Source organism: Schistocerca piceifrons, chromosome 11, assembly GCF_021461385.2.
Source record: "Schistocerca piceifrons isolate TAMUIC-IGC-003096 chromosome 11, iqSchPice1.1, whole genome shotgun sequence".
Taxonomy (NCBI): domain Eukaryota; kingdom Metazoa; phylum Arthropoda; class Insecta; order Orthoptera; family Acrididae; genus Schistocerca; species Schistocerca piceifrons.
In genome coordinates this window covers 18002215-18024938 of record NC_060148.1, presented here as the reverse complement: position 1 = coordinate 18024938, position 22724 = coordinate 18002215, and the positions used below count along the sequence as shown (strand labels likewise).

Here is a 22724-nt window from a genome sequence, read left to right as displayed (position 1 = left end):
TACAGCAGGCAGTACATCATGACCATTTCTGTCGAACTGGAGATGAAGCCGCCTCCTGAACATGCAGCTGAAGGAAGCCGAAGAGCCAGCAGACTGAAGCAGCACCTGGCCGCCATTGCTAGTGAGTACAAGTCTGACAACTGCCTTACACACGGCTGGTCCAATGTGATTGCTCAACACCATATCCCTAAAAATAGTTACACCTAGCAGTAGTGGAGCTGTACTGGCACAAAGACAGTCTGCATTGTTGCCAGATCCTCCAAAATTCAGGGGTCAAGCTTACACTGTTGCCAGATCTCCCAAAAGGGTCAATGTCCTAAGGCCATTATCCTCTGTATCTTCAAGGTCGTGGGCCAATGTCCTACTTTGTCAGAGTCCTCTAAGACTGGTTGGTCACAGAAGACTTGTATGCAGTCCACTTTGTGCAATTACTGTGTTTTCCCAATGTTCTACCAATGAATCACAGTCAGTGATCTGACTTACCTATAAATAGGCCAACTGGTCACAACATTCCACATCCTTAGAAACTGCTACTCCCAGGTATTTCTATGAGCTGACCTGTACCAATTGTGACTCATTGATATAGTAGTCAGAGAACTCTACGTTTACGTGTCTTTCGCAAAATAAAACAAAAATTTCACTCTGCTCAGCAGTGATAATTTTTGCACGAATCTGGAATCTCAGAAAGCTCCCATGGGACACCTGTCCAGGTTTGGATTTCAGCTAGCTGCCATGAAAGACCTTGTACACTTCAAAAGTGAGGAGAAAAATGTGCAGTACACATGATGATGAACTCGCACCATATGCAATAGCATCTAAATTAATTTATTTAATAATCATCAGTACACCTCTACATTTGAACCATTTGAAACAGAAAGGACATCGAGACTGTTTTCAATTTCTTGCCATGTTCTTTGTAACACATGCTCTGGCACTGTTGCAATCCCATCAGATGTCTCAACATAGTCATGTTATCCGCTATGATTGCATCCACACAGTCCTCTACGAGTCTCAACAAACGAAAATATGGCTGACATCGAAATAAGTGTGCAAGGAATAGAAAAGCCACTGAAATCACTCAACAGAGGAAAGTCCACTGGACCTGACGGGATACCAGTTCGATTCTACACAGAGTACGCGAAAGAACTTGCCCCCCTTCTAAAAGCCGTGTACCGCAAGTCTCTAGAGGAACAGAAGGTTCCAAATGATTGGAAAAGAGCACAGGTAGTCCCATTCTTCTAGAAGGGTCGTCGAGCAGATGCACAGGACTATAGACCTCTATATCTCTGACACCGATCTGTTGTAGAATTTTTGAACATGTTTTTTGCTCGCATATCATGTCGTTTCTGGAAACCCAGAATCTACTCTGTAGGAATCAACATGGATTACGGAAACAGCGATCGTGTGAGGCCCAACTCGCTTTATTTGTTCATGAGACCCAGAAAATATTAGATACAGGCTCCCAGGTAGATGCCACTTTCCTTGACTTCCGGAAGGCGTTCGATACAGTTCTACAGTGTCGCCTGATAGACAAAGTAAGAGCCTACGGAATATCAGACTAGCTGTGTGGCTGGATTGAAGAGTTTTTAGCAAACAGAACACAACATGTTGTTCTCGATGGAGAGACGTCTACAGATGTTAAAGTAACCTCTGATGTGCCACAGGGGAGTGTTATGGGACCTTTCTTTTCACAATATATATAAATGACCTAGTAGATAGTGTCGGAAGTTCCATGCGGCTTTTTGCGGATCATGCCCCAGTATACAGAGAAGTTGCAGCATTAGAAAATTGCAGCTAAATGCAGGAAGATGTGCAGCGGATAGGCACTTGGTGCAGGGAGTGGCAACTCACCCTTAACATAGACAAATGTAATGTATTGCGAATACATAGAAAGAAGGATCCTTTATTGTATGATTATATGATAGCGGAACAAACACTGGTAGCAATTACTTCTGTAAAATATCTGGGAGTATGCGTGCGTAACGATTTGAAGTGGAATGATCATATAAAATTAATTGTTGGTAAGGTGGGTACCAGGTTGAGATTCATTGGGAGAGTCCTTAGAAAATGTAGTCCGTCAACAAAGGAGGTGGCGTACAAAACACTCGTTCGACCTATACTTGAGTACTGCTCATCAGTGTGGGATCCGTACCACAGGAGATAGAGAAGATCCAAAGAAGAGCGGCACGTTTCGTCACAGGGTTATTTGGTAAGCGTGATAGGGTTACGGAGATGTTTAGCAAACTCGAGTGGCAGACTCTGCAAAAGAGAGGCGCTCTGCATCGTGGAGTAGCTTGCTGTCCAGGTTTCGACAGGGTGCGTTTCTGGATGAGGTATCGAATATATTGCTTCCCCCTACTTATACCTCCCGAGGAGATCACGAATGTAAAATCAGAGAGATTCGAGCGCGCACGGAGGCTTTCTGGCAGTCGTTCTTCCCGCGAACCATACGCGACTGGAACAGGAAAGGGAGGTAATGACAGTGGCACGTAAAGTGCCCTCGGCCACACACAGTTGGGTGGCTTGCGGAGTATAAATGTAGATGTAGATGTAGATGTAGAAACTGAGCGTAGTAAAGTCAGGGGAACATGACCAGGCATTGGGTCCTCTGCATCTGATCCAGCGAGTAGGAAATTTCTTAGCCATTAACTTGTGAACAGGTATTGACCAATGCAGAGGAACTTAGTCCTGTAGGATGATAGTTTTGCGTTGCCAGCCTCGTATCTGACAGTATGCAAACTGCTCCAACATGTCCAGACACACTGACCCGTTCAGTGTGTTCTCTGCAAAGAAGAACAGTCCAGCAATGCAAGACGTTCAGTTTAGCGCCATTATGAACATGTTCAGTGATAGTGTGCAGATTTTGCAAGTCCCAGATCTGAATGTTATACCGATTAATTGTTCCTGATACATGAAAGGTTGCCTCATCTGAGAACAGCCATCTTTCCAGGAACTGGTTGTTCGTGGCAGTATGCTGCAGCATATCCGTAGAAAACTGTTGTCTTGGTTTCTCATTCGCCATCAAGTGTTACAGACCGTGCACTTCGTAAGCATACAAACAAAGATGTTGTTGTACTACAGGATGTAATGTCGCCTGGAGCACATTAACTTGCCTAGGTGCCTGCGGAATTCATACAGGGTGTAACACCTCGGTTCAGATTACAGTGATAAAAGCTATAGAAAGAATAATTTAAAATTAAGAATAGAATTTTTAGAGAGGAAAATAGTGTAGAATCAGAGTTCGGTAATTGCAGATCAAAATTATAGTATATCAGCAACTAGTTTAACGTCTAAGTACAGCAAAGCCACGGAAGCTCCGTCATGGAGAAGGCGGTAACGTTAAACTCTTGTGATGAAAAACCTATAAAAAGGCCTGATCGTCATTATTGCCTCCTTTTTTCCTTGATCGTTTCGTTAAAGGGAGGGAACCCGTGTCAGTCAGCGAGACAATAATGAGATTGGTCTTCATCGTGTTGAGATTCACGATAAACTGTTCGAATATTACGGAGATTAAAAGTGATGTAGTGTACGATCTCTGTTGGTAGCAACGGAATATTAAGGGGATTTTAGGACTTTAGTGCTAGATTGGAACTTTACGGACATATAGGTGACAGAAACTCAAATTATCTGCTGATACGAGTGAATTCAGAGGTACCGGTATTCAGATATTAGCGCGGGGACTTTTGAAAGTGTCGTGTGTCGTTAGTTGCGAATCTGGACGTAGAGCGTGTGCATATCGGCATTTGCGGACTATTTAGATTCCTCCAGGCTAGGAACCTTTTAAATAGGCCATGCTCCATTACCATCTTAATCCTCGAATATAGAGTGAAAGTGAAATACAAGAGTGTTGTACTTATTTCATCTACCTAGTAATAATCAGTGGAGGTTTTACGGAACCAAAGCTATTCAGCAAGAAGTCAGCACCATCTAGCGGAAAGCGTAGGCATTAACTGACACGCTAACTGAAGTGAACGTTTACGTGTTTTACGGACTGCTTAATATGAACTTTTGTGATTCTTTGACATCCCCACTCCCTCCGAAAGGTGGCGCAGGCTGTCTTAATCATAAAAGGGGAGAGTTTTACCCGGGCAAATTACTAAATAAAAGCGATATTTACAAGACTCGTAGTAATAGCGAAACACAAGGCCCGCACCCTATCGGAGAGTCGTCGCTGTCGGGAAGTAAAGCCGAAAAACCTACCGACGATACGTTCCTCTCCACCCTTCAAGGCGACCTCGTCCCCATCCTCCAGCATACCCGTCCCGAATCCAACTCCACTCCTGATGTTATCCTCTCCTCCCCCAACCTCCTTGGCCGCATAACGGTGGATGTCCTGGAACCTATTGGTAGCGACCATCTCCCTGTCCTCCTCACCATTTCAGACGGTCGTCGCCCTCGCCCCGATCCTCGTACTGACCCTCCCCCTAAGTATGTCCACGACTATTCCCGAGCCGACTGGAATGCCTACCGGGATACCCTTTCCACCCAGGTCGATAGCCACCCTCTCACCTACCGCCACCCTGACGATGTCACCCATGCCGCCTCCTTTCTCCAGCAGACCTTGTCTGAGGCCGTGGAGGCCCACGTCCCTACTGTCGCCATCCACCCCCACCGTCGTACCTTACCCCCGCAGGCCGTTCTCCTCCTCCGTGAATCCCGTCGTCTCTACCGTGCCTTCCTCCGCACGCGTGACCCGGACACACTACGACGCCACCGGCAACTCCAGCGACACGTTCGTAATTTGCTCGCGGCTAAGAAACGCCGGGACTGGCGACAGACATGCACTCGTTTAAATGCAACCCTACCAATCAACTCGTCCAAGTTCTGGTCGGCCTTCCGTCGCCTTACCGGAACTAAACCCTCCCCCTACTATCCTCTTCTCCACGATGATCACCCCTTCCCTGACACCCTTAGTAAGGCCAACCATTTTGCCTCCTACCTCTCCGATGTTTTCTCCATCCCCGACGATCCCCAGTTCGATTACTCCCTCTTCCCAGATATCCGCGATCGACTGACACCTCTGTCCCTCCCCTCGCTCCTGGTTTCCAGTACTTGGACAACATTACACACACGGAACTCAATGCCCCTATCACTACCCAGGATCTCATTGATACACTCCGCACCAAACGCAACACCGCTCCTGGTCACGATCGTGCCACCTACCGTCACCTTCGTGAAGCTCCTGTCTCTTTCCTCTCCACCCTGGCCAGGCTCTACAATGTAGTCCTGTCCACCGGTTACTACCCCGACCTGTGGAAAACCTCCCATATCCTCATGTTCCTTAAACCTGGCAAACCGCCGTCCGCCGTCTCCTCCTACCGTCCCATCAGCCTTACCTCGGTCTTCAGCAAGGTCCTGGAATCTATCCTCACGCGCCTCGTCCACCAGCATCTCCGCCAGCACCGCCTCCTTCCCGTCACCCAGTGTGGCTTTCGGCCATCCTTCTCTTCCGATGATCTTCTCCTTCACCTCACTCATCTCCTTTCCGAACAGCTTAATTCCCGTCGCTCCGCAATCTTCCTCTCCCTTGACCTCGAACGCGCTTATGACCGCGTCTGGCATTCCGGTCTCCTCTTCAAGCTCCAAACCTTTGCCCTTCCCATTAACTACGTCCATCTGATCGGTTCCTTTCTCTCCTGCCGTCCTTCCTATGTCACCATCCATAACACCGATTCCTACACCTTTTTCCCCTCCGCCGGTGTGCCCCAAGGCTCCGTCCTCCCCCCCCTTCTGTACCTTTTGTACACGGCGGACATGCCGCCGCTGTCGCCCCCCGTCCACCTCCTCCAGTTTGCCGATGACACCGCGTTCCTCGCCCTTGCCCCCACCCTGCAACGCTCCCAACGCCTTCTCCAATCCCATCTTGACCAGTTCACCGCTTGGTGCAACCAGTGGTTGCTCAAGGTCAATCCCTCCAAAACCCAGGCGATCATTGTAGGCAAAACCACCCCTTCCTTCCGCCTCCTTGATTTCTATCTCACCGTCTATGGCCGTCCTATCGCCCTCACTCCCACCCTTAAGTACCTTGGCGTCACCCTCGACCGTCGCCTCTCCTGGACTCCCCATCTCCAGACGATCCAAGCCAAGGCACATTCCCGACTCCGTCTCCTCAAGCTCCTTTCCGGCCGCACGTGGGGTCTGGACCCCTCCACAATCCTCCACACCTATAAATCCCTCATCCGCCCTATCCTTTGTTACGCCCATCCAGCCTGGATCTCCGCCCCCCCTACCTTCTATAAATCCCTCCAAATCCTTGAACGCCATGCTCTCCGCCTTGCCTATCGCATCCATCTCCCCTCCCCCACGCGGATCCTGTATGATCTCATCCCCTTCCCCCACCTCCTCCTTTTCCTTGAAAGGATACGGATCCTGTACACCTCCTGTAAACTTGATCCTCCTCACCCACTCGTGTCCCCGATCCTCTCCCACCCCCGCCCGCTGCCGCGCCTGTATTCCCACGTCCCACCCGGTCTCCATCTCTCCACCCTCCTTACCCTCTCCCAAGGTGGCTTCCGCCAGCTCCCCCTCCCTGATGATGTCCTCGTCCCCTCCATCTACCCCTCTTATCAACTTTGATCCTCCCCCCCACCTCCTGTGTCCTCTCCTTTAGGCACCCTCCTTCCCTCCCTTCCCTTCCCTCCTCTTTCCTTTCCCCCCCCCTCCTCCCCTCTCCACCGGGCTTCCCCTCCCCCTTCCTCCCTACCCCTCTCTCCTTTGCCCATGGCATCTCTGCTCCCCCCTCTGCCATTCCCCTTCCCATTCCTCCTCCTCCACCTCCTCTCTCGGCAGGTCCCCGGACTCGTACACGCTCAGTGAACATTCGCGCGCCGGAGATCATCGCCGTCAGTGTTTCGTGTGTGTGCCTTCGTTTGTGTGTAGTGTTGTTCGCCGTCACGCCCCCACCGTTCACGTGCCGTCGCCACCATCCATGTTCTGTGCATCGTGTCGCCCAGTGTTAGTGATGTTTCTCGTCCAGCGTGAACGGCTACATGTTTTTTCGATTTTTAGTGTCTACATTTTTTTGCCCACCGTTTTTACTGTCTACTCTGTGCCACCTTTATGTTCTACTTGTTGTAACACTCAAGGCTGAAGAGCGGCGTATTGTGCTGCTGCCAGCCCGCCTTTGTATAAGGTGTTAAAATCACAATAAAGGAAAAAAAAACCGACGATACGTATCTACGAGCAGACGTCTACGTGGAGTACCTAGAAAGGGGACCACAAGAGAGCTGGGGATGCTTCAAGGGGCTTTTGAGAAATGCTTTTCTCGTGTCCTCCGCTGTCTCTTATGAAACATTACGATGTGCACCACCCAAATGATTCAGAACACTTCCAGTTGCCAGAAACCTATATAATACTAGTCTTTAATTGTTTTCACAGCAGCTGCCTCACATCCATACTGCCGGGCTGGGGTGGCTGAGCAGTTCTAGGCGCTACAGTCGCGCAGGTTCGAATCCTGCTTCGGGCATGGATGTGTGTTATGTCCTTAGGTTAGTTAGGTTTAAGTAGTTCCAAGTTCTAGGAGACTGATGACCTCAGAAGATAAGTCCCATAGTGCTCAGAGCCATTTGAACCATTTGAACATCCATACCACGATAATTTATTTGCTTAGTAATCGGGGATTATCTTTCTGAAAATCACACTACTCCTTGTGCGCATTGCTACACTCTGGCGGCAGTTGTTGGCAGAACTGATGTGGGGTTAGAAATTCTTTGAGATTGTCTAGCCTGCGGAGAAATTTCACTATCATATCTATTGTAGTTTGGTCTTTGAAATGTCAAAGGACTGAGAGAGACAAACCGTAGACTGCCTGGCAGAAAAAGTGGAGCACCCAGAAAGGGGACAGGGAACGAAATGAAAATTAACGAATTGAGAGTGCATGTGAAGTTACTTCAGTGATTACAAAATGGAGTCAAATTACGTGTAAATTTAAGAGTGCAGGAAATCTGTGGCCCACTGTTGTGCCATCAGGATTCACTCAGTCCCCAACAGCTGTGACCTGAAGCCATAATCGATGGCTTCGCGCACTTCTTCACCAGGAGTAACACTAATGTGGCTCTCCAAAACATTTTAAGGATGGGAACTCTCCCTAAAAATGGTTCAAATGGCTCTGAGCACTATGGGACTTAACATCTGAGGTCATCAGTCCCCTAGAACTTAGAACTACTTAAACCTAACTAACCTAAGGACATCACACACATCCATGCCCGAGGCAGGATTCGAACCTGCGACCGTACCGGTCACGCAGTTCCGGACTGAAGCGCCTAGAACCGCTCGGCCACCGGGCCGGCTGGACCTCTCCCTGTGTCGCCACAATACTCACTGCAATGGTCATCTGTGGTAGTGCCGAACCATGATTCATTCCGAATACAATGAAACGCTTTCATCAGCACACCATCATTCCCAGGCACAGCATTATATTTCAACAAGTTACATAAATGGGTAACTGATGGAGACTTTTGAAACAGTGCAGAGGCACAGTCAAAATAGAAAATGTCCATTCCTCTTGGAGTGCTAGTCTTGCAAATTTCACACGAAAACGTCTTTGAAGTTTGGATGGTAGCAGCTGTATTCACGGAAGTAGAGCTGTGGGGAAGAGTCGCGGGTCGTGCTTGAGTAGATCAACCAGTAGAGCACTTTCCAACGAAAGGCAAAGGTCCCGAGTTCGAGTCTCTTATCAGCACACAGTTTTAATGTGCCAGCAACGTTGAAAAAGTATACTTCAGTAAAACAAAAAAACAAAAAATATCTCCATGCATAGCCTGGGTATTACAGCATGTATACCTTCCTCACTGGATAACGTGTCCTCGATGTCAGCATTTGTTCTTGTGGTGGGCACTGATCATAATGTTTTGGTTAGTCAACGTATACCTATGGGAGATATGAATTTGATAACCTATAAGGAGGGACTTGACTACAAGCCAAGAAGTAAACACACTATATGAGGAAAATTATCCAGACACCTGGCTGATTACCTACAAGTTCATGGCGCCCTCCATCGGTAATGCTGGAATTCAGTATGCTGTTGGTCCACCGTTAGCCTTGATGACAACTTCCACTCTCGCAGGCACACTTTTAATCAGGTGCTGCAAGGTTTCTTGGCGAATGGCAGCCCATTCTTCATGGAGTGCTGCGCTGAGGACAGGTATTGATGTCATTCAGTGAGGCCCGTCACGAACTCGGCGATACAAAACATTCCAAAGGTATCCAGAATGAGATTTTCACTCTGCAGCGGAGTGTGCGCTGATATGAAACTTCGTGGCAGATTAAAACTGTGTGCCAGACCGAGAGAGTTTCATATCAGCACACACTCCGCTGCAGAGTGAAAATCTCCTTCTGGATATTCTACTGTTTCTGTGAGAGCCACCAGCAGACACCCAGCGTCCCAGACTGACCTCGGCCTCGCCCGGACCTGTCCGCAGTGAGCATCGGGGCGCTGGGCACGGGCACGACACTGGGCTGGACCAGCGTGGCCATCCCGGAGCTGCAGTGCGGCTACGTGTCTGCGGCCGGAGCGCAGTGCTACCAGTCATGGCAGCTGGCCTGGGTCTCGGGCTGCATGTCGCTCGGGGCGCTGGCGTTCTCGCTGCCTGTGGGGCGGCTGGCCGACGTGCTGGGCCGCAAGCGGGCCGGGCTCTGCCTGGGCCCCCTCTTCCTGGCTGGCTGGGCCTTCCTCATCTGGGGAGACTCGGTGAGTCCTGCTGTACTCCTCTGCACCACCACACCACACACCGTTCTTATTGAACTACACTACTGGCCATTAAAATTGCTATACCACGAACATTACGTGCTACAGACGCGAAATTTAACCGACAGGAAGAAGATGCTGTTATATGCAAATGATTAGCGTTTCAGAGCATTCACACAAGGCTGGCGCCGGTGGCGACACATGCAGTGTGCTAACATAAGGAAAGTTCCCAACCGATTGCTCATACACAAACAGCAGTTGACCGGCGTCGCCTGGTGAAACGCTCTTGTGATGCCTCGTGTAAGGAGGAGAAATGCGTACCTTCACGTTTCCGACTTTGATAAAGGTCGGATTGTAGCCTATCGCGACATTGGTGCTCGCGTTGGACGAGATCCGATGACTGTTAGCAGAATATGGAATCGGTGGGTTCAGTAGGGTGATACGGAACGCCGTGATGGATACAAATGGCCTCGTATCGAAATGACAGGCATCTTATCTGCATGGCTGTAACGGATCGTGCAGCCACGTCTCGATCCCTGAGTCAACAGATGGGGACGTTTGCAAGACAACAACCATCTGCACCAACAGTTGGACGACGTTTGCAGCAGCACGGACTGTCAGCTCGGAGACCGTGTCTGCGGTTACCCTTGACGCTGCATCACAGACAGGAGCGCCTGCGATGGTGTACTCGACGACGAACCTGGGTGCACGAATGGCAACACGTTATTTTTTCGGATGAATCCAGGTTCTATTTACAGTATCATAATGTTTGCATCCATGTTTGGCGACATCGCGGTCAACGCACATTGGAAGCGTGTATTCATCATCGCCATACTGGTGTATCACCTGGCATGATGGTATGGGGTGCCATAGGTTACACATCTCGGCCTCTTCTTGTTCGCTTTGACAGCACTTTGAACAGTGGACGTTCCATTTCAGATGTGTTACGATCCGTGGCTCTACCCTTCATTCGATCCCTGCGAAACCCTACATTTCAGCAGGATAATGCACGACTGCACGTTGCAGGTCATGTATGGGTCTTTCTGGATACAGAAAATGTTCGACTGCTGCGCTGGCCAGCACATTCTCCAGATCTCTCACCAATTGAAACGTCTGGTCAATGGTGGCCGAGCAACTGGCTCGTCACAATACGCCAGTCACTACTCTTGATGAACTATGCTTTCCTGTTGAAGCTGCATGGGCAGCTGTACCTGTACACACCATCCAAGCTCTTACTCAATGCCCAGGCGTATCAAGGTCGTTATTACTGCCACAGGTGGTTGTTCTGGGTACTGATTTCTCAGGATCTATGCACGCAAATTGCGTGAAAATGTAATCATATGTCAGTTCTAGTATAATATATTTGTCCAATGAATACCTGTTTATCATCAGCATTTCTTCTTGGTGTAGCAATTTAAATGGCCAGTAGTGTATATCAAATAACGGTTTGCATTATGACATTCAAACTGCACAGTTGGCCTCAGGGCACCGTGGAAATTAGTATCTGCATGGTTTTCTTTAATTCGTTTGGTTTAGCAATGAAGCCCTCTTTCATTTGGACGGGTTTGTCAATAAGCAGAACTGGCGCATTTGGGGAACTGAGAATTCGCATTTCACAATCGCGAAGTCTCTTCACCCTAAACATGGGATTGTGTGGTGCACAGAGTCCAGTCACGGAATAATCGGTGCGATATTCCTCAGTACCATGGTAACTACCAAACTCTATGTGAAGGTTTTGGAAGATGATTTCATCCCTGTTTTCCAAAGTGCCTCTGATTTCGACGAGATGTGATGCATGCGAGACGGAGCTCGACACCATCAAAGCTGGACAGTGTTTGATGTCCTGGAGGAGCACTTTGGGGACCGTATTCTCATTCTGGGCTACTCAGAGGCTACTGGCGTGGGTCTCCATTGTCTGCCATATCCTCTGGATCTGAACACGTGCGACTCATTTTGTGGGTCTGTACTAAAGGCAGGATGTACAACAACAATCCCAATACCATTTCTTAGCTGAAAACAGGTATTCGGGAGGTCACCGACAGTATCAACATTCTGACACTTCAGCCGTCACGTAGAATTTCGCTATTTGTCTGCGCCACATCATCGCTAATGAGGGTGGGCATACCGAATATGTCATAACCTAAATCCGAACATCTGTAGTGACGTTTACATGTTGAATAAAATGTGTGCACGCCGTAGTTTCTAACTAATTTACGTTTTTCTTCATACAGTTCAATAAGTGTCACCGTGTAGCATCATGTCTAGGCACGGCGAGGTCCAAAGCGATTTTGCGATGGTGTAAGCTGAGGGTATCATTCGGAGTGCTATACTGTTTTATGGTAGCGTGTGCAGACTGCATAACCTGTGGAATTGACTGGACTGAGACGTGCTTTGTGAACTTCCAGCACCACTGTTCACAGCCTATACTACCACTTCTGCGCCCTGTCGCACAATGAATACACTCTGATGTCCTTAAAACGTCCTTATGTTTTAGGGACATGTGTTCATCTTTTATTTACCAACGTAAGCCTGCTTTTAGTAAATACGACGGGATCCTATGATTATTTAACGATCTGTTACCATTTTAAATCTGACATTTCGTGGGGAACCAATATTTGCTGAGTGCCTTGCAATGTATGTTAAAGGCATAAAATCAAATACCTCAAAATAACATGAAAGACCGAAACCTGGGTTGTACTTAAACGAACAGCACAAGACACAAGTGGTGGTGTATTGCTCCAAAACGAAATTGCCTTAAGGGGACATTGTACCGGGTGATCAAAAAGTCAGTATAAATTTGAAAACTTAATAAACCACGGAATAATGTAGATATAAAGGTAAAAATTGACACACATGCTTTGAATGACATGGGGTTTTATTAGAACAAAAAAAAAAAAAAGTTCACAAAATGTCCGACAGATGGCGCTGGACAGCAAAACGTCAGTGACTGCACATGACAATCGTGTATAAAAGGAGCTGCAATGAGAGAGAGAATCAGATGCGCCAGCAGTCGCAGCATGTTGACGTTACCTGAAAAGGCGCTTTTAGTGAAGCTGTATTATCAGAATGGGGAATGTGCTAGTTCAGCGTTACGATCCTATCGCCATAGGAAGGGGATTCGAACGGGTAAAGGTCCGCTGACAAATGCAGCTGTGGCGAGAATGATTTCGAAGTTTGAAGCCATGGGTTGTTTAGACGATAGACCCCGTAGTGGCTGACCGAGTACAAGGCGTAATGCTGTTGAGACAGTTCAGGAAGAAATGGAGACGGTAGCGGGTTCGTCTGTGCACGGAGAAGTCAGCGCTCATGCAGTCGCACGTCGCACCAGCTTTCCATACACTACTGTTTGGTTGGCACTTAGGCGTACCCTCCGATGCTATCCGTACAAAATCCATCGGCATCGTGAACTGTTACCTGGCGATTTAGTGAAGCGGAGGGCATTTGCGGTGTGGGCGTTTCAAAACATGGCGGAAGATGACGATTGGTTGAGTAACGTGTTGTGGACTGACGAAGCTCATTTCACGCTCCGAGGGTCTGTCAACGCCCACAACTGCAGAGTTTGGGCTACCTAAAATCCTAAAACTGTCGTGGAAACTCCATTGCACGACGAAAAAGTCACGGTATGGGTTGGATTTACCACATCTACCGTTATCGGGCCTTTTTTCTTCGAGGAAATGCCTGATTCTGGTTTTGTAACTGCTACAGTGAAGGGTGAGAGGTACGCCAATATGTTACACAACCGCATCATCCCCAGCGTGGCTGATAAACACCTGCTGGAACGTACGATGTTTATGCAGGATGGCGCTCCATCCCATACTGCTAGACGCGTGAAAGATCTCTTGCGCGTGACGTTTGGTGATGCTCGTGTGCTCAGCTGCTACTATCGTCATCCTTGGCCTCCCAGGTCCCCAGACCTCAGTCCGTGCGATTATTGGCTTTGGGGTTACCTGAAGTCGCAAGTGTATCGTGATCGACCGACATCTCTAGGGATGCTGAAAGACAACATCCGACGCCAATGCCTCGCCGTAACTCCGGACATGCTTTTCAGTGCTGTTCACAACATTATTCCTCGACTAGAGCTATTGTTGAGGAATGATGGTGGACATATTGAGCATTTGCTGTAAAGAACATAATCGTTGCTTTGTCTTACTTTGTTATGTTAATCATTGCTATTCTGACAAGATGAAGCGCCATCTGTCGGACATTTTTTGAACTTTTGTATTTTTTTGGCTCTAATAAAACCCATGTCATTCCAGGCATGTGTGCCAATTTGTACTTCTCCATCTACATTATTCCGTGATTTATTCAGTTTTCAAATTTATATTGACTTTTTGATCACCCAGTTTCTCCTTTGCTGCCAATGTTAAATTTTATCTAATTTTGTGACCCATTATCGTGGAAACTCTTTAAGAGACAAACTTACAGTTTTCCATAATTATTGAATGCACTTTTCTAGATATACTGGACTAGAATTATTACTAAAATTGTATTGTGGGGCATGTCCTCTTTTTTTTCAAACGCTCATTTTTTGACAGATTTTGTAAATAAATGAACAAAAACAAAACGACTTAGGATATTTTAATCATTCTAGTTCCATATGTGTTGAATATCACTCTTGGCATGCTGTGAGAATTTCATGCCTCTACCATGAGTACTTTTTTAGAAAATGGGTAATTTATTGCAAAAGAATGTAGTTCAGAGATATTGAGGTTTAAAACTTTTTTATTACAAATTCTTATACTGACTTACATTTCTGCGTCTTTTATGCTCTAGAATTGCCCTGGCCCATAGCCTGTGTCTTCTTCAGTGTCACAACAGCCCAGTGCTTGCCTCCTCCTCTTGTTTCTGGTTTCTTTTGTCATTTGCTGAGCAGCTAACTCTGCTTCACGTACATGAAGCTCATCCACTTCCTGCAGTCCTTTAGCTGTGTTCTGTCCCAATCTTACCCCTAACTTCTCCAGAACCTTAATTCTTTCATATTTCCCACCATTAAAAGTTATTTCAGCTTGAGGCACTGCTAACTTTAGAGTCACAAAGCCAACAAATACACTTTTACGCTCATGCCACCACACAACATAATTGAAAGACTCATTTACATTCTGGGTCTTCCTATGTAAAGATTTGTTTAGTAGCTCAGGATTTGCCAAATCTCTGTAAATATCTTTGATTGCCTCCATTATTGCAGAAGGAAGAGAATTTTTATGTGTAAATTCATGCAGGATGTCAGAAAATTCAGCTTGCCTATATTTACACCAAGTGTTTTGTGGAGGTGGACACAAAGCATGACATGGCTTTTCATCGGTTGATATTCGATGAAAGAAAGTGCTCCACACAGCTCTTTTCATCTTCTCTAAATTGTTATAGTTATCTCTAATGGCCTTCGCATAATATTGCTGTAATTCATCAATTACTTTGTCTGCTACTTTTCCAGCACATTTTATTGTCTTGCAATCAGACACGACACTACTTTGAACGAAAATTAGTATCAGAAACAAAGGACTGATTTGTTTATTATTAATGCGAACGTCTGAGACGTAGCAGTAGGCACAGAACAAAGCAATTCACAGCCTTCTAGACGGTGTAGTTCCCAAGATATGACTGCTCAACTGTGCCAGTATATGCGTAGCCGCGAAATTTGACAGTCACACGTCAACATTCAAAATACTATTTGAAGGTTCCACAATTGTCTGATTTTAATGTATTATGTACCGAAATGTTCAGGAAACTCCAAAGTACATTATGGAGTAGAAAACAGAAAATGTCAAATTTCAACAAATTTCACGTACAATGTCCCCTTAAAGATACTGTCGTAAAAACGGGACAGTGTCGTCCTTATACAATCATCATCTCCCAAATGTTCCTCTACTGTATGCAGTGAAAAATCCTGTAAAACATGTTTGTATGCCTCTGCAAGTACAATAAGGAAACCACGCCCTAGACACGAAAGATTCCGTAACACCGTCTTCTCCATACTTCACTGCTGGTATTACACTTTATGGCGGGCAACATTCTCAAGGCATTCGAGAGACACAAATCCTTCCACCAGATTGCTACACGGTACAGCCTTCCTCGTCACTCCAAACCACGTGTATACAGTCATACACTGTGCAGTGCCATCGCTTTTTACACCATCTCGAGCGCCGCTTACTAAGTGAAGACCGGCTCGACTATTGTACCACATGATTCTTAACGCCTTTTTGCACAATCACTGTGCAAGCCGAACTGCTGGTAGAACTTTGGTACTCACTGGAGATTCCGTTCTCTCTTAACAATCGATCTTCACAATGCACGACGGTTTCTCTCCTTCAGCACACGAGGTCTGTACTGGTCTCGGTTTAGTCGTGGCTGTCCCTTCACATTTCCACTTCACAACAACGTCACCAACAGTCGACTTGGGTAGCTTTAGAGGGCCTGGAACGTTCCTGATGATTGTCACTCAGGGGATATCCAATGAGTAGTCCACATTTGAAGTCACTGATTTCTGATGTAATCTGTGAGACCTGATTTTCTCCTGACCTATACAATTTTCAAACTACTTATGGCAATTCAGCCAGGTAATATTTACAGCGACCGCCGATATCTCAGCAGGGGTACTCCCCGCCATTTTCAAGGCACAAACTGCAACGGACAGGCGATGTACAGGCAAATTTAAAGCCTCGTTTCCTGGAGCAATTCAGGAAAGATTACACACACACACACACACACACACACACACACACACACACAACGCTGAACACTAGTGCCACAAGGATGACCAAAGCCAGAGGTATCGATAGTGAAAGACTACGAACTAGCAGGTGAGGTAACATTGACTTTGTCCCTCTGTTTTTTGACTTGGGAGAGGGCAGGATTCATAGCAAAGTTCAAACAAAAGCCTCCATCCCTGTTTACAAGGTTGCTCGCTAATTTAATCTCAACAGCTTCCTTAATAACACTGTCCCAATAGCTGGACTTGCATGCCAATATCTCGGTATTGTTACATAACATAAACAAAAATCTCCATCCCTGTTTACAAGTATCAGGAACTCAGATGATTTCTTATGTCGTTTGGAGCGAATGCACTTCAATGACTGATATTCTAGTAAGTTTTCATGTGGTCTCTCTGTTCACTCGTGTTCCTCTGTCTGATTCGTTGCAGTTAATTGAGTTTAGGTTTGGTGTTGAATTAACTAATGTCTTTCGACATTTGTTGACATCCGCTTACGGTACTTTTTATTCAGTGACCAGCATTACGAGCAGACAGATGGAGGTGCTATGGGTAGCCCGTTGTCTCCTGTGATTGCAAATTTGTTTATGGGAGACCTCGAGCAACGTGTATTGGAGTCAGCACCTTTGAAACCTGCCTGTTTCTTCATATATGTTGATGATACTTTTGTTGTTTGCTCTCATGGTACGGAGAATTTGAAAACCTTTTTAGAACATCTGAACTCGATCCACTGGAACACTCGTTTTATGATGGAGGTGGGAGAGGATGGTTGCCTTCCCTTTCTTCACGTTTTGATTAGGAGTAAGATTAATAGATCACTGACTTCTATTCACAGGCTGATATTTGTCACAATCCAACTCAATGTGAAGGGGTACTCCGTATCTTGGTACACAGGGCACATGTCATTTCCGGCACTGACACTTTGCCAGCTGAGCTGGCCCATCTTCAAACTACATTCCGTCAGAATGGTTATAGTGATAGATTGAACGTGCGTTGCGCTATCGACCAACAGTGCATCGGGTGACTGATGATAATACTGAGTCTACTGCCTTTTTGCCTTACGCAAGAAGAATTTCCAACAAGATCGGTCGTATTTTACGGAAATACGATGTGAAATGTGTTTTCAGACCTCCATCTCAAATTAGAGTGTTTTTGGGTTCTGTTAAGGATGATCTTGGTCTGCCTAAGACGGTTGTATATAGCATTCCTTGTAACTGCAGCTTGGCATATATTGGTCAAACTATCAGGACCGTGGAGAACCGATGGACTCAGTGTAGAAGGCAGACACGATTACAGCAGCCAACTAGATCTGCTACTGAAACTTCCTGGCAGATTAAAACTGTGTGTCGGACAGAGACTCGAACTCGGGACCTTTGCCTTTCGCAGGCAAGTGCTCTACCAACTGAGCTACCCAAACGCGACTCACGCCCCGTCCTCACAGCTTTACTTCTGCCAGTACCTCGTCTCCTACCTTCCAAACTTTACAGAAGCTCTCCTGCGAACCTTACAGAACTAGCACTCCTGAAAGAAAGGATATTGCAGAGACATGGTTTAGCCACAGCCTGGGGGATGTTTCAAGAATGAGATTTTCACTCTGCAGCGGAGTGTGTGCTGATATGAAACTTGCTGGCAGATTAAAACTGTGTGCCGGACCGAGATTCGAACTCGGGTCCCGAGTTCGAGTGTTGGTCCGGCACACAGTTTTAATCTGCCAGGAAGTTTCATATCAGCGCACCCTCCGCTGCAGAGTGAAAATCTCATTCTACATCTGCTACTGCTGAACATTGTTTGGATACTGGTCACCCTATGTTACATAACAATACCGAGATAATAGCATGCACGTTCAGATAACGGGACAGTGTTATTATGGGAGCTGTTGAGATTAATGTAACGAGCAGCGTTGTAAACAGGGATGCAGGTTTTTGTTTAAAATCTGCTTGCAATCCTGCTCTTTCCCGTGTCAGAAAACAGAAGGACAATGTTACCTCACCGAGCGAGGTGGCGCAGTGGTTAGCACACTGGACTCGCATTCGGGAGGACGATGGTTCAATCCCGTCTCCAGCCATCCTGATTTAGGTTTTCCGTGATTTCCCTAAATCGATTCAGGCAAATGCCGGGATGGTTCCTTTGAAAGGGCACGGCCGATTTCCTTCCCCATCCTTCCCTAACCCGAGCTTGCGCTCCGTCTCTAATGACCTCGTTGTCGACGGGACGTTAAACACCACTAACCTAAGACAATGTTACCTCACTTGCTAGTTCTTAGTCTTTTACTGTCGATGCCTCTCACTTTGGTCATCCTTGGTGGCACTGGTGGACAGTGTGTGTGTGTGTGTGTGTGTGTGTGTGTGTGTGTGTGTGCGTGTGTGTGTTATCATTCCAGAACTACTCCGAGAACTGAGCTTTTAAATTTGCTTGCACATCGCCTGTCTGTTGCAGTTTGTGCCTTGAAAATGACGGGGTGTACTCCAGCCGAAATACACTATCAAAAGCATCTGACCAACCCAGAAACATACGTTTTTCATATTAGTTGCATTGTGCTGCCACCTACTGCCAGGTACTCCGTATCAGCGACCTCAGTTTCTCGTTAGACATCGTGAGAGAGCAGAATGGGGCGCTTCACGGAACTCATGGACTTCGAATGTGGTCAGGTGACTGGGTATCACTTGGGTCAAACGTCTGTACGCAAGACTTCCACACTCCTAAACGTCCGATGTGACAGTGAGGTGGAAACTTAAAGGGACACGTACAGCACAAAGCATACAGGCCGACCTCATCTGTTGACTGACAGAGTCCGCCGGCAGTTGAAGAGGGTCGTAATGTGTAATAGGCAGACATCAATCCAGACCATCACACAGGAATTCCAAACTGCATCAGGATCCATCCAAAGTACAATGACAGTTAGGTGGGGGTTTACAAAACTTGGATTTCATGGTCGAGCAGCTACTCATAAGCCACACATCACACTGATAAATGCCAAACAATGCCTCGCTTGGTGTAAAGAGCATAAACATTGGACGGTTGAACAGTGGAAAAACGTCGTGTGGAGTGATGAATCACGGTGCACAATGTGGCGATCCGATGGGAGGTTTGTGAGTTTGGCGAATGCCCAATGAACATCATCTGCCAGCAATAAAATTCGGAGGCGGTGGTGTTATGGTGTGGTCTTGTTTTTCATGGAGGGGGCTTGCACTCCTTGTTGTTTTGCCTGGCACTATCACAGCACAGGCCTACACTGATGTTTTAAGCGCCTTCTTGCTTCCCACTGTTGAAGAGCAATTCGGGGATGGCGATTACATCTTTCAACACCATCGACCACACATTCATGATTCACGGCCTGTGGCGGAGTGGTCACACGATGATAACATCCCTGTAATGGACTGGCCTGCACAGAATCCTGACCTGAATCCTACAGGACACCCTTAGGATGTTTTCGAACGCCGATTTTGTGCCAGGCCTCACCAACTGACATCAATACTTCTCCTCGATGCAGCACTCCGTGAAGACTCAGCTACCATTCCCCATGAAACCTTCGAGCACCTGATTGACCATAGACCTGCGGGAGTGGAAGCTGTCATCAAGGCTAAGGGTGGGCCAACACCATATTGAATTCCAGCATTACTGATGGAGGGGCCGGCCATTGTGGTCGAGCGGTTCTACGCACTTCAGTCCAGAACCACGTGACTGCTGCGGTCGCAAGTTCGAAACCTGCTTTGGGCATGGATGTATGTGATGTCTTTAAGATAGTTAGGTTTAAGTAGTTCTAAGTTCTAGGTGACTGATGACCTCAGAGCTTAAAGTCCCACAGTGCTCAGAGCCATTTGAACCGATGGAGGGCACCCTGAACTTGTAAGTAATTTTCAGTCAGGTGTCCGGATATTTTTGATCACATAATTATAGGTGGTCGCTGTAAATATTATCTGGCTTGATTCCCTGAAGTGGTTTGAAAAATCACGTGAAAATTACTGCTTCTCTGCTGACAACACAATAGTCCTCACCCCGTTTTATACCGTAGGGGGCCACCTCTGTTGATATCTAGTGGTGAATTCCGCATTACATAGGACTGACTCGGTTCTTATGATCAGAGAGTATAAATTGGAGACCAACAAGAACAACAAAGTGGCTGCTGATGTCTTTTAAATCATCTATATTGTTCCGCTCAATTATTGTTCTCATTTGAAGGGGTGACCAATTGTGAGTCCATACATACATGTAAGATTACATGGGGAACCTCTATCCGCAGCTGGCGTTGCTGTGCGTGGGCCGCCTGCTGACCGGAGCTGCGGGCGGAGCCTTCAACGTGCTGGCGCCGGTGTACATCGCCGAGGTGGCCCAGAAGGAAGTCCGGGGAGCACTGTGCGGCTACTTCCAGCTGCTGCTCACCGTCGGCACCCTCTACGTCTACGTGCTGGGTGCGGTGACCGGCCTGTTCTGGACCTCCGTGGGCTGCGCCGTGGTGCCCGCGGTCTTCCTGGTGGCACTCTCGCTGGTGCCCGAGACTCCCCCCTACCTGCTGCAGGGTGGCCGGGAGGACGAGGCCCGGGCGGCCCTCCGCTGGCTGAGGGGACCGCGCTGGGACATGGAGGCGGAGCTGGCCGAGGCGAGGGCGGCTCTGGAAGAGGACTCCGGGAACGGGAGGTCCGGGTCCCTCCGGGAGGGGCTGAGCACCCCTGCTGCCGGTCGGGGAATCGTCGCGGGGCTGGGGCTCGTCACGTGCTTCCAGCTCTGTGGCATCAATGCTGTGCTTTTCTACGCGTCCGATATCTTCCTGGTGAGCAAAATCTGCCAGCGACTCTTGTGACGATTCACAGTGAGGGACGTTTGGCCAAGAGAATGCGCCATCTAAGATAGTCCTCACTAGTACAAATCTAGCTTAGTTGGTTTGTGGAATTAAAGGGACCAGACTGCTACGGTCATTGGTCCCTTGGTCCAAAACTGAAAACACCCACAGAGAATAAAAACGACTATGGAAAAGACGACAGAAGACACAAGACAAGAAAGACATACACAGAGACCAGACAAAACGAAATAAAATCACACAGAGTGTGACAGTGGTTGGCTGACCATAGAGATAATAAAGGAAAAGCCAAACACCGAGAAACACTCGAAAACCCAGTCTATAATCGTAGGCCAAAGGCCAGACTCAAAACAAAAAAGACATAACTAACACTCAGATTACGTGATAAAAACCCCCTGCCTGAATAAAACGCAGAACTAAGCCTGCCATGACAGTGTCATTTGTTAAAAGGGCAGGGAGCGTGTCAGGTAGCGCTAACGTCTGCCTGAGCACAGTTAAAAGGGGACACTCCAACAAAATGTGGACCACCGTCAAAGCGGATCCGCACCGACATAGAGGTGGGTCCTCACGGCGCAATAAGTGGTCGTGCGTCACCCGTGTGTGCCCAATGCGCAGCTGGCACAGGACAACGGGCTCCTTGCGAGAGACCCGCATGGATGACCGCCACACACTCGTCGTCTCCTTGATAGGACGGAGTTTGTTTGGCGTGGTCAGGTTGCGCCATTCAGTGTCCCAAAGTTGGAAAACTTTGCGGCATAACATCGCTCGCAAATCAGTCTCCGGGAGGCCAATGTCCAGAGATAGTTTACTGGTGGCCTGTTTGGCCAGGCTGTCAACATGTTCATTGCCGGGTATCCCAGCATAGTCTGGGGTCCACACAAAGACCACAGAGCGGCCATAATGGGCAAGAGTACAAATCTAGTTTTAATGTTATTTTTACAATCTAGTGCCCCTTCTTATTGGGTTAAAATTTCATCTGTGGCACCTTGAGAAGCTGTGGTCATGAACATTGCTTGTATTGTTATCTATCCCTTCATATTCACCCATGAATGTGACACATTTTTCCCAACAGTGCATCACTTAGTTGTACAAGACTGAATTTTGGCTGTTGAAGAAACATTCCACCTTGAAAATCACTGTGACCTGGTTCTGGATACGCAAGGAGGTCATGGGTGCCGTATCAGGAGAATAAGGGAGATGAGGAAAAATTTTGCACGGAAAAGAGACACACTGTGTGACTGTGACCTGTCCAGGGCAATCTGGGGCACTGAAGTTAAAATGTTCTGGGTTGTTTGATCATGTCAAAAAATGGTTCAAATGGCTCTGAGCACTATGGGACTCAACCTATGAGATTATCAGTCCCCTAGAACGTAGAACTACTTAAACCTAACTAACCTAAGGACAGCACACACACATCCATGCCTGAGGCAGGATTCGAACCTGCGACCGTAGCGGTCTCGCGGTTCCAGACTGTAGCGCCTAGAACCACACGGCCACTCCAGCCGGCCTGATCGTGTCATATTTCTTGGAGTGATCGA

At 47.4% G+C, this 22724-nt stretch overlaps 1 protein-coding gene across 1 annotated transcript in view; it reads left to right on the top strand.

Annotated features, from left to right (window-relative positions):
* Positions 1-22724, top strand: part of LOC124720227 (solute carrier family 2, facilitated glucose transporter member 8-like) — an 82419-nt gene that overhangs the window by 24498 nt on the left and 35197 nt on the right. Inside the window, exons 2-4 of the mRNA XM_047245548.1 lie at positions 6-121; positions 9420-9688; positions 20632-21159. Of these exons, the coding sequence (XP_047101504.1) occupies positions 19-121; positions 9420-9688; positions 20632-21159 (900 nt within the window). The 5' untranslated portion in view covers positions 6-18. The remainder of the gene's footprint in view (positions 1-5; positions 122-9419; positions 9689-20631; positions 21160-22724) is intronic.